Genomic DNA, 13,179 nt, shown 5'->3' on the forward strand with positions numbered 1-13,179 from the left:
CCTTCGTCCTAGCCCTGAGATTTTTTAAAAAAGTGCCATATTCAAGGCTCTTTCAGGGTTAGGACAATGAGACCCATCATCGTTACTGGTATTTGGCATATTGGGTACGCCACGGGGAGTTTGCCAGACTCTGCCGTGTGGGCAGGTTACATTCGGTAGCCTGCCAGTTTGTCCAAAGTAGAAATGAGATAATAAGATGTCCGGGAGCTGGGTTTTATAGTCTCTGGGTCTTGGCCGTTGATGGGATTACACGGTGCCGGGGGCAGTTGGTGGGTGTGACCCCTGCCTACTGGAAGATGGAGGATCTGGGTGGAGGATGCTCAACCCCGATCAGCCCCGGGACCCGCATGCCTTTGTTCCTCTGCCGGTACCTTCATGCGTGTGGAGAGTGGTCTCAGCATGGTGGTGGCTGGTTCTGGAGGTCTTCGGCTGCTGGAGCCCTGGTCGGGGCTGGGAGGGAAACTCAACCCGCTCCCCTCCAAGGGACCCTGGCAAGGACAGCCAGGCGCGGGGGCAGGAGACTCTGCGCTGTTATAAAGTACAGTTATAGTTATAAAGTATAGGAAGAATAATACTATTACAGTTCGGTGACTGTAGTGAACAATATTGTGTATTTGCAAGTTGCTTAAAAGAATAACTGGGTGTGGCCTGGGGGGCCCCAAGCATAGGATGAACCCAAATAGTACCACGTCATCTAGGCCTGTGTACTGTCTGTCCCAGTTAGCTAAGTAATGCTTAGAGTAGCCACCCTCACCAAGAAAGAAAATCGCTGAAAAGACTAGATCTCATTAAAAAAAATTGTTGCTATATATGAAGGTGGATGTTAGCTAGACTTCCTGTATTTATATGCAAATGCAGAATTATAGACCTGAGACTAAAACAATATCTTGTATCAATTATCTCACTTTAAACCTATTGGTAAATTCCATGGTGTATAAAGCAGTTTTTTGTGTAGGTGTGCTTTTATTTTCTGTCTTTTGATTTTATCTTTTTTTATTTAGATACACAGAAGTAAAAACAAATGGAAATTTCATCTCAAGGATGGCATTATGAATCTTAACGGAAGAGATTATATATTTTCCAAAGCCATTGGAGATGCAGAATGGTGAAGAGTTGCTTCTTTCCTTTTATAAATAAAATGAAAGAAACTTAAAAAAAAATTAAGTGGACACTTTGAAACTTGGAACATATACCAACCAAAAAACTTAATTTCTGCATGTCAGAAAAGTGCCGTAGAAGCCAAGCTACTGGAACAAAGAGACTTTGACAACATAGACACTACTTCTAACTGGCAAGCCATGGAACTGTAGCACCTGGGATTGTTGGGGGGTGGGGGGTGTTGGGGTTTTGTGTAGGCAAACCATAACTGTCAATTTTAAATACAGGTACCTGCCACTGATAATTAGCATGTAAAACTTTGTCTTATATTCCTTCCTCCAACTTGGGTTCAATCAGAAGATACTTGTTGGAATGAACTGAAGAAACTTCCCTTTTGATAGATTGAAGTGAAACTGCTTATTGTATGTGGTTATATTTGGTAAAAATTGGGTGTGAGCTTTTTACAAAAGGGTAAGAATTATGGTGTTGAATTTTCATTCACTTGTATAAGAGAACAGTTTAGAATCGCATAATAGGTCTTAAATATTTTTACTTGCTATTTTCCCTCAGTAATATATCTATATATATGTATACCTCTTCCATGCTTTAAGAAACACCTAACACCTATTTAAAAGTTAAAGGAAGTAATCAATGATCACAGTTTGGCGATAAATTTTGACCCAGGAATAGATATTTATTTTAATTAGGTTTTCAGACTTATTAAATATAATTTAAAGACGTCTGTCTAGTCTGAATTGAGTAGAATTAAAAGGCTAACTTTCCTTGGAGAAAAATTATATATTTTTTCTTTTAGCCCTGTACCTTACAAAGACACCTCAGATTGGCTCCTTGGAATAGATTTTACTTTACAAAGGTATAATCTAGCAGAAATTACATGCTTATGAATAGATAGTCATTTTCTTTTTGGGCTGAAGTATATGCTTATATATGTGTTTAGGTTTAAGCTAAACAGACATTCATATAACATTCTCTACATTGATTGGAGCATAGGGCAGATGGTGAGGACCTGGAGTTTTATTAAACAGTTTAGCGATTGTAAAAGTTTCTTTGTGTTTCTAGTACAGAATTTAAAGACACACGGATTCTAATTAAACAAGTTTTTTAAATGCAACTTTGTAATTTGAGGGGGAAATTTGGGGGTTAGATGGAGTGGCTCACTAGTACATATTTACCTCTCTTATTTGGTGGCCCTTCCAGGCCACTGATAATATAAACATGGACTCCAGTTTGCACATTGGATAAAAGCATAGAAATTTGACTTGTATATTAAAAGTAATAGAAATTTAATATGTATATTAAGAATGCATAGCTCTGTATTCTCTAAGGGGCTCTAAAGAACAATGTGGCACTGCTTGTCTACAGTGTAAACTTAGTTGCCTGAGAGAACTGTAGGAACACTTCTTGTCTTCACCATTGTGTTCTTACAACTAATTATTTTCATGGTTTAAGTTACTTGTATATTGACTTTTTTAAGTCTTCCATTTTGTCTTTTATTTGCCTTTAATGTGTTTCCAGAAGTAGCAAACACTTTAAAGTATATTGCAAAGAAAAACTGTGAGCTATTATGTAATTTTTTCTTTTTTTTAATACAGAAAGGCTAATGAACTTTTTCTTTTCTTTTTTGGCCTACTTCTCACCTCACTTTATAATTGGCCCCCTTAACTTATGTACTGAACTTTGGTATAAATTGTGGTTTCTATCAAGCTGTAAGTTTTAGAGACCATAACTGCTAATACGGTTTTATTTTTGCTACATCAATTTAGTTTTCTAGGGGGGAGATTTGTTTTTCCCACTACTCTCAAAGCACACACAGATTTTTGTTTATTGTTTTTGTTAAAGAGACTGTGAGAAGAGAGATGAGGGCGAAATCACAGAAATCCTATTGTTCAGTTGTTCTTCAGTATAGTTGCTGGTAGGTTTATATTTACCCAGTGAAGAAAATGACCTAAACTACCTATAAAAGTTTAGCTGTGCTGCAGTGTTGATCGGAACTCTTTGGCTATCTAGTAGTTCTTATACTACTAAACTTGGGCTTACTATGATATTCAGCTCATTGTTTTTGGCCTTCTCTAGGCAAACCTTTGTATTCATTTGAGTTGTATGCAGGCCTGTTTTCAGAATGTTATTTTCAAACATGAGCAATCCCTGCTTTGGAAGTGACTCGTGAGGGTTATTTTGAAGCAAGAAGTTGTATTTGCACCAGTGTATTGCATATTAGTTATGGCATATTTGCCAAATGCTTTTTTACCTGTGAAAATTCTGAAAACTTGTCCAAACAACACTGCATACCAAATTGTGCTCATGTATCACTGCATTGTGTTCCTTCTTAATCAAATAGCATGTTTTAGTTTTAAAGTGGCTTGCTTTAAGAAATGCCACTTGCTTATCTTTTATTGTACTTGAATTCTTAATCATGCTTTTAACATTGTATTTAAAAGATCATTTTAGTTTCATTAAAATGTCATTCCTTTGAAAAGGCAAGGATTCCCACTTTCAGGATTTTTAAATGAAAACATTTATTCATAGTGGAAGGTAGTTCAGATTTGATATTATGAAAATATGGTTTCATAAGGAGGATTTGTTTAGGTTTGCACAAACAGAGATGGCACCTTTTGCTTAAAAAGGGGTTAATAATAACAGTACTAAGTAAAATTTACAATACTAAAGTGTGGAAATGTGTGCCTTTCAGTATTTGTACTCTTTCTTGGTGGTCATTTGAATAATCAGACCATTTGAATGCCTAAGAGCACATTTTATTTCTGTGGAGTGCCACATTTGGCTAAACCAACTCTTTAATGTGCAATTAATTTCTAGAGTAAAATGTCTGTTATGTGAGGGGATCTTTATATTGGGCTTTTATATTTTTTTAAATGTTCACATTTCTTTCTGTTAATTGTCATCATAATAACACATTTATATTGTTGCCTCTTAAAATCAAAGCCACCTTGATGTAACTCTCCTAAGATTACATCAAGATTTGAACAGTATGTATAGTGATTAAAATGTGTTCTTGAAGAGCATATTCTAATAGATTCAGGTTTTAGAAAGCAAGAACACAAAAGTATAATAGCTTTTATATAAAGATTTTCTTTTGCTATATTGAAAATCAAGGATTTGGTTTTCTATTGCTTTTCTGGCTTTTTTGGAAGAATTAAAAAGGGTTGCCTCCTTCAAAGTAATTTTTTGATTATCTTATAGCAATAATGTCGTCATCCTTTACAGAAGGTAAAATATGCCTTGTAACAAGAAAACAGACATAATTTACTCTTGGAGTTCCCTTTATAACTTAGCATTTCTTTCACTTGAGAGAATTCCTATATTTTCAGATTATTTCATCTTGAACTTTTTGGAGCTTTTGTGCAATGTAATATTTTATTGATCCATCTTTGTATGTTTTTGTTGTATTTCAATTATCTCACCAATCTGAATCAGCTATTTCAGATTTTGAATTTTTTGGTTAAAAATTAGTTACTTTATATATTTCCTCATTGGTTTATGTTTATAGTTTTGCATTTGAATAACCTATTATGCTATGGAAATTACTCTGAAGTTTATATTCCCTTTTCAAGCCTGCCTTAGTCTATCTTTTGACATTTTCTATGATTTAAGGAAAAAGACGCCAAACTTAGTATTTTTGTTTATTTTGAGGAACAATAGAAATTATTTTCTTCTCTTGTGAGGGAAGAACTGCATAGTTAGTGACAGTTATTTCAGTCGTATTTCCTTAAATTGGTCTAATATGTGTCGAGGCTACAATTTTTTGGGTGGGTGGAACTAATCCTTTTGCTGTTCTGAGCTACTATTGTCAACTGCTGTTGTACATACTGTTATGTGTAAGGGCGTAAATATATTTATTATGTTTGTAAAATTCATTCTGTACAATTGCAGATCAAGTTTGCTCTTCTGTGATATACGGGATATTATGTTTTAAAGACCATCTTGGAATACAATTAGAGAACTTAGTATTTTGATGTACTAAGGCCTATTTTAAGTTTAATATTTTACCTTTGCAAAAACTTTAATTAAAGATGTTATTTAAAAAATTATGTGGCTTGCTTTGCTTACTAATATGTGACACTGCTGTATAGAAAACGGGAATAAAATGAATAGTTTGAAAAGGAAAATGTGGGACTGGAGCCATAGTACAGCAAATGGGACATTTGCCTTGCGTGTGGCAGACTCAGTTTGAGCCCCAACATCCCATATAGTCCTTGAGCACCGCCAGGACTGCAGAGCCAGTAAAAACCCCTGAGCATTGCTGGTGCAGCTTAAACACCAAAAAGTAAATAAATTACATAAAGTGAGGGAAATGTTTTACTCTGTTAGGAATTTCCATTTCAAGAAGTTACTAAATTCTACATACCTTTTAGTAGGCCTGAATGTCGGTCTGAATTATTAAGGTCTTATAAATTCTTAGTAGCTTTTTCCTTTGTGGCCTCCTGAGCAATCTGTGCCCATTGCCTGTTACCCAGTGGTTCAGTATTCTTGCTTGTGCTCATCCCTGCTGGTTGTCACCAGGGCCATACCTGGCAGTGCTTTGGAGGTCTTGCAGTACAAGGATCGAAGCATTTGGGTCCTAGCATTTGCAAGGCATGTGCCCAAGCTCTTTAAACTATCTTCTTGGCCTCCTTGAATAACATAGAAAAAGAATAGTTAATTTCCAAGCACATGGGAACTTATTTTTTTAAAAGATGTTATTGTATTTACCTTTGGTTTACAACAGTCTTCCTCAGCCAGGAGCTATGTGATCCTCTGCAAGTCCCCAGGTATTCCAAGGGGGCCACAGGTAAAAAGCCACAGAAGTGGGAGGCCATGGGCCAAAGACAGGAGTCTAACTAGTAGGATAAGATAATCACAGGGCAGAAGGAAATGGGGGCAGAAGCAGGTCAGGAAGGGGAAAAGGTTAAGAAACACTTGTTTACAATACTATAAAATTTCAGGAATACAGCTTCATACTAAGTATATGCCTCACCATACTCCCTGGACTTGGGAATTTAAATTGGTCTAAATCCATAACAGTGTAACTGAAAATTGATTAGAATGTCATATTAAATACCTTTCAACTTAATGTTGTATGATAAAATTACTTGGGACATTTTGTGTTTAGTTGATTTTTTTTTCATAGTTGAGAGCCTGTAAATAAATGACCTAATATGGGAATCAGATTGTTGAGATTTATATTATATATTAAATATATTTTAGGAATTATTAAATATTGGGTATATTTTATAGTTATATGTGTCATAAACCTTTTTCTAATTTTTGAATACTGTTACTAGTAGCATGAAAATCTTATAGTTAAATCAATAAAGATATTGTCAGCAAATCTTGTGTTTTGTGTAGTTCAATTGAAGTATCTAGTGATGGACTTTTGTAAAATCACTTTGTTAGGGTCTTGAGAATTAAATGAGCTAAGACATTTATAGTTCTTAGACTAGTGGTATTATATCCTCAGTGTTGTCACAAATTCCTTTCATAATTACATATTTTAAGTGCTGAATCTGAGAAGAGATAGTAAAATAATAAGCAAAAGAAAATGTAATTTCATCAAGGGGAGGCAGTGAAAGACTGGTGAACGATCCGACAAGACTTGGATGTTGAGTTTGTGAAGTGCATCTCACTTTGGTAAGACAGTGCCCAGGGGAAGGAAAATCATTCCTGCAGGAAAAATGAAGCAGAAGATAATGAAGCGTTTTTCCAATCTAAATATTTTCTTAATTCCCAAATCTAAGATGTAGTAAAATGATTGTCGTACTGGATATTTTTTGACAACTGTAAAATGGAATTTTTTCCCCCATTATTGTTAACATATATAAAATACAGCAGTTTTTTTTTAGATTTTATTATCGAATCACTGTGAGATCTTTACAAAGCCGTTCATAATTAGGTTTCAGTTATACAGTGTTCCAACACCCATCCCCCCACCAGCATACATTTCCCAGCACCAGTGTCCCCAGTTTTCCTCCCATCGCCACCCAACCACCCTCTCCCCCACCACCCTGCCTCTATGGCAGGTGCTTTTCTTCTCTCTCTCTCTCTCTCTCTCTCTCTCTCTCTCTCTCTCTCTCTCTCTCTCTCCCCTCCCTCCCTCCCCCCCTCTCAACAACCCCCCCCCCCCCCTTCTTGGGCATTGCCTCTTGCAGTACAATACTGAAAGGTTATTACGTATATTCCTTTACCTACTTTTAACACTCATTTCCTGTCCAGCATGATCATTTCCAGCTATTATTGTCATCCTTGTCTATCTTACCTACCGTCCACCCCACACACATTGTAGTTGATTCCAACCACTGACCAGCCCTCCTAGACCCTGTTTTCCCTGGCTGTGGATAAATCTACAGTATATACTTTGTATATACCACAAATGAATGCAGGAATTCTTTATCTGTCCCTTTCTGACTCAATTTCACTCAGCATGACACTAAGTCCATCCATTTATAGGCACATTTCATGACTTCATTTTTCCTAACAGCTGAGTAGTGTTCCATTGTGTAGATGTACCATAGTTTCTTTAGCCATTCGTCTGTTCTAGGCACTCAGTTTGTTTCCAATTCTGGCTCTTGTGAATAGTGCTGCATTGAACATAGGTGTACAGTTGGTGTTTCTGCTGTGTGTTTTTGGGCCCTAAGGATATATTCCCAGAAGTGGTATTGCTGGGTCAAATAGGAGCTCAAGTTCTAATTTTTTGAAAAATGTCCATATTGTGTTCAAAAAGGCTGGACCAGTTGGTATTCCCACCAACAATGAAGGGGAGTGTGAAAATCCCCCCTCGAGCTGTGAAAACTGCTTCGCTTGGAGATTACACATGAAAAGATGTTCTCGGGCTCTCCGGGCAGCTCTCTCTTTCTGCCCATGTTTGGTGCTCGAACCGCTTCCCCACCCGGGACAGCTGTTGCCTTGGACAAACGTAGGAAGAACGAGGCATAGCTGGTTGCTGATTAGTTGCTGTTTATTCAATCTCTCATCTCTCTCAGCTCTCTCCAACCCTCTAACTCACTCTACAATGCTCTCCTTGACTCCTCTCCAATCTCCCCAGCCACTCTTAATCTCAGCTCTCAGCCTCTCTCTTAACTCACAACCTTCTCCTCCATATCTCTTCTCTTCGTCTGTCTCTGTCTCTTCCTCAGTCTTCCTCGAACTCTCTCACTCAATCTCCTCCTCCTTCTGTCTCTCTGTCTCTGTAACCGTCTCTCTTCCCCCTTTCTCTCCACAGCCACTCTTTTTCTTCTCTCTCCCCATGCCTCCCCAACCCCGCCTCCCTACGGGAAGCACAGTCAAAATGTTTTTCCAGTCTTTCTGGCCACTTGCAGCCCATGAGGACAAAACAGCCCTTAAGGTGTATTTCTCCTCCTTAGATCAGCAACTTAATTCATTCATTTCATTCATTCATTCATCCTGTTATTCGTCGATTGCCTCGAGCAGGCCCCAGTAACGTCTCTTTCATCCTAGCCCTGAGATTATATTCAAGGCTCTTTAGGAGAATGAGACCCATCATTGTTACTGGTATTTGGCATATTTGGTATGCCACGGGGAGTTTGCCAGACTCTGCCCTGTGGGCAGGCTACATTCGGTAGCCTGCAAGTTTGTCCAAAGTAGGAATGAGATAATAAGATGTCATAATAAGATGTCGCGGCTGCGCGGTTCCGGGAGCTGGATTTTATAGTCTCTGAGTCTTGGCCGTTGATGGGATTACACGGCACCAGGGGGCCAGGTGTTGCGTGTGACCCCCGCCTACTGGAATTTGGAGGATCTGGGTGGAGGATGCTCAACTCCAATCCGAGTAGGCTTGGAGATCTCGGCCCCGGAACCCGCGTGGCTTTGTCCCTCTGCCAGTACCTTCATGTGTGCGGAGAGTGGTCTCGGCATGGTGGTGGCTGGTCCTGGAGGTCTTCCGCTGCCGAAGCCCTGGTCGGGGCGGGGAGGAAAGCTCAACCCGCTCCCCTCCAAGGGACCCTGGCGAGGAACAGGCAGGCGAGGGGCAGGAGACTGCACTGGTTTCGTCTAGTCAGCAACTTAATTAATATCTTTAATTCTTCCGAATATTTACCGTTCTGCATGGACACAGTAATAGACACTTACAAGGTGACTCTTCTGGGGACATCTCACCACAGAGCCAGACTACAGTGCTCAGGAAGGATTAATCGTTCCTAACCCCAGCAGGGTCCAAATCTAATTATTACTTTTGGATCATGACAGAATTTGTCCATAACCAAGCTCTTATAGTTAAGCATTATGGCACTTCGGCCAGGCCCATTTCAATGTCAGGGTAGCTAGCGCACCGCTTGCCCTGGGTCCATCTAGTCCCTCGTCGGGACCCTGCTTCTGGGGATCTAGGAAGTAAGGGCAACTGAGTCAAGAGCAGATGTCCAGGAGGTAATATCTGGAGTCAATCAACTCCCAAGCCACAGGCTTGTCTTTTTAACTGTCTTCCTGTATCTGTACAAAAAGCAATTGCTCTGAAATAACTAACCATGCAAAGGACAAGAGAAGGAGAAGAGAGACAATATTTACAAGTCAGAGCCTCATCAGAAGACAAAGGTAATTGACAGGTTGAGGGGCAATCAACAAACGCAAGCCCCCAGTGGCCAGGGAGGAAGGACAAACGTTATCCTACAGTAGAGTCTCTTCCTCCCTTTGTGCCAGCACTAGTTGTTCTTATTCTTTTGGTTGTGGGTCAGTCTCTGTGATGTGAGATGGTATCTCATTGTTGTTTTGATCTGCATCTCCCTGATGATTAGCGATGAAGAGCATTTTTCATGTACCTTTTGACCATTCGAGTGTCTTTTTAAAGAAAGTTTCTGTTTTTTTTTTTTTTGGTGCAATGAGAATTTTATTTTCCCCCACTAAGTAAAATCATCCTAAAATTTTCTTTTCACTTAATGATTAAAATAGGAGAGGTATGTAATTGAATATATGTATCTTTCACTTAAATAATAAATGATATAAAGTCTGCATAATTATAATCATGAGTAACCTTTCAGGATCAATATTGCAAACCACAATGCCCATCTTTTTATGACATCTTATTATCTCATTCCTACTTTGGACAAACTTGCAGGCTATCGAATGTAGCCTGCCCACAGGGCAGAGTCTGGCAAACTCCCCGTGGCATACCAAATATGCCAAATACCAGTAACAATGATGGGTCTCATTCTCCTAAAGAGCCTTGAATATAATCTCAGGGCTAGGATGAAAGAGACGTTACTGGGGCCTGCTCGAGTCAATCGACGAATAACAGGATGATGAATGAATGAATGAATGAATGAATGCCCAAAAGGAGAGAGAGAGAGAGAGAAAGAGAGAGAGAGAGAGAAGAAAAGAAGTGCCTGCCATAGAGGAAGGCAGGGGGTGGGGTTGGGGGGTGATGGGAGGGAACCTGGGGACACTGGTGTACACTGGCGGAAATGTACACTGGCGGAAGGATGGGTGTTGGAACATTGTATGACTAAAACCAAGTCATGAACAGCTTTGTAATGGTCTATCTCACAGTGATTCAATAAAAAAAAGTTTAAAAAAAATAGGATTGGTAAGAGGAAGAGCCAGGGGCTTTCAGGAATGACTGTGCAGTCTACTCATTTTGCAGCTTTGCTTTTACATCTTTACGATCCTAAGTTTTTGGTTCAGAGTGAAGTGTGTGCTCTGGAAATGACCGCAAGTTGTCTTAGAGCTTTTAGGAAACTGAAGCACTCTCTCCTAGTGTGGGGAAAGAATGGACTTCAGAAATAACTTGTGATGTTGTGAAATGTGTGTTACCAAATAACAAGAAATGAAAAGAGTTTCACTTGCAAGGGAGTGGGGAGATAGTAGAGAGGGCAGGGATTTTTCTTGCTTGAAGCCAGCCTGGATTTGATTCTTGGCACCACATATGAATCCTGAGCACTGCCAGGAGTGATCTCTGAGCTTTGAACCCAGAGCAAACCCTGAGCACCACTGGGTGTGGCCCCCAAACAAAACAAACAAAAATTCACTCACAGACCTTGGTATCTGGTAGTAGATTGTGGGTGATTTCCATAAGCAGTTACAGTTTTGCTTTGCAAATATTAAAATGATACAAGGGATAAAAGCGCTCGAGGGATTCAAATGATCACATTTATAATTAATGATTGATACATTTTTCCAGGTTAATTACGTTCTATTTTTTCCTGAGAGTAATGTGCATGAGCTCCATTGCCCAAACAAAATTTTATTTATGTATTTGGATGATTTGGTCAATATTTTGCTTATAAATTAAATTTACTTATGAATATGTATTATCTTGAATTCTGAATTTAAAATGATCACGCTCTTGGGCTGGAAGCTAGTAGTTTAGCCGCATCCCTCACATGTGCCTGTCCCGGGATTGCTCCCTGCCCCAAACACTGCAGAGAGCAACCCTGGCGGCTCCTCGCATAATCCCCAGCCTCACAGGGCCAAAGCAGTATTGCATCCTGAGGCCCTTGCCTTGAACCACCAGCTTTGTTCACTGAGAACTGACAGTGGAGTACCCAGGCCTGAGTACTACCTGGGAGCCTTTCTCCCTGCAAAAATAAAACAAACAGCATTCAAAAATAATTTTTTGAATTTTGATGAATCACCATACAGTTACCGACTTACTTTCATGATTGTGTTTCAGTCAAACAATGTTCGAGTACCCATCCCTCCACCAGTGCCCATTCTCCACCACCAATGTTCCCAGAATCCCTCCCCATCCCCACCCTTCCCACCTCCTGCCTCTGTGGAAGGCACATTCCCTCTTACCATCTCTGCCCTTTTGGGTGTTATGGTTTGCAATACAGGTACCAAGCGGTCATCATGTTTGGTCCATCGTCTACTTTCAGCACACATCTACTATCCCGAGCGATCCCTCCAACCATCATTTACTTAGTGCTCCCTTCTCCATCCCAGCTACCTTTTCCTCCAGCACATGAGATCAGCTTCCAAGCTCTGGAGTAATCCTCCTGACCCTTGTCTCTACTGTCCTTAGGAAACACAGCGCTGTTGATAGAGGTTTAGTTACTGAAAAACTGTGTTCCTCCATGTAGCTTGGCAGATGCGTTTCAATATTTGACAACACTGAGTGCTTCCATTGAGGTACTTTGAACTCCAACTTTGTTAATTGGAACTGGAAGGGAAACACCAGATGACAAAGCAGAAGCTAAATAACTGCTCCTTTTAAGAGTATTTTCTGAATAGTGTTGCTTTGGATTTGACCATGGATGAGCAATGGAGTTCTGGATTCAGGTGGGGGGTGGAGGGGTGGGAAGGAAGGTCATATCAGAGGAAGCTAAAACATAGCTTGGCTTCACCCAAGGATTCAGTCTGATAATGTTGTAGGGCATCCTGTGAATGTCTAATGCTCAACATGCAAAATAGAAGTTATTAGGTTAGAAACATTCCTACCTTGTGTGCTCCTTTCCTTAGACTAATTCCTGCCCCTGACTGGCCTGAGTAACCTTATCAGATTGCCTGGATTGCAATATGTTACCCTTTGAGAATTGAAGCTTTTTTATCAAACTGCTGAGTAGTTAGTGATGTAGGAAGAGGGAACGGAGGGCAAGTGTTGAAATCTACTTTCCACGTCATCTATCACTATCGAAATAGACAACAATCCTGGGAAACAGTTAAAACAAGATGAGGGATTTCTTAGAATGCAGGAATATGTCATATTCTGTTAAACTACCTCCGATGTACCAAATTCGTGACGGGTTCTTGCCAATACTTCTGACAAATTATATATTTCTGACTAAGGCAAAAAGGAGAAAAAGCAAAACCAGTTTTCACGTCCTTTTATTGTTCAGCATTTGTTTTGTATTTCTTGATTCAGCAGCAGAGTAATTGGTAGTTACGATGATGTACTTGCTGAGAGAATGAGATCCAAAGGTGAGGGGTGTAGGAGTTAAGTTAGTTTTAATTTGGTACAGCTGAGGAGAAGCAACTGCTTTGGGCTCAGTGGGGCAACCCCTCGGATGGAGAACATCTTTTCCAGTTGAGTGACTCCAGTCAACTTTGAGTATAACTGCAAGGCCCCAATTCTCTGGCAAGAGGAAAGGGAAGAAACATTTTCAGTCAGCTCTCAGTAGG

The 13,179-nt window shown here is 39.7% G+C and overlaps 1 protein-coding gene across 1 annotated transcript in view; it reads left to right on the top strand.

Annotated features, from left to right (window-relative positions):
* The window catches only part of GTF2A1 (general transcription factor IIA subunit 1), a 41,328-nt gene extending 38,628 nt beyond the window's left edge, over window positions 1-2,700 (top strand). The window contains exon 9 of the mRNA XM_056134454.1: window positions 1,002-2,700. Within this exon, the coding sequence (XP_055990429.1) occupies window positions 1,002-1,109 (108 nt within the window). The 3' untranslated portion in view covers window positions 1,110-2,700. The remainder of the gene's footprint in view (window positions 1-1,001) is intronic.
* Window positions 2,701-13,179: the final 10,479 nt, after the last annotated feature.

The sequence above is a fragment of the Sorex fumeus genome, unplaced genomic scaffold (assembly GCF_029834395.1).
Source record: "Sorex fumeus unplaced genomic scaffold, SorFum_2.1 ptg000098l, whole genome shotgun sequence".
NCBI classification, from domain to species: domain Eukaryota; kingdom Metazoa; phylum Chordata; class Mammalia; order Eulipotyphla; family Soricidae; genus Sorex; species Sorex fumeus.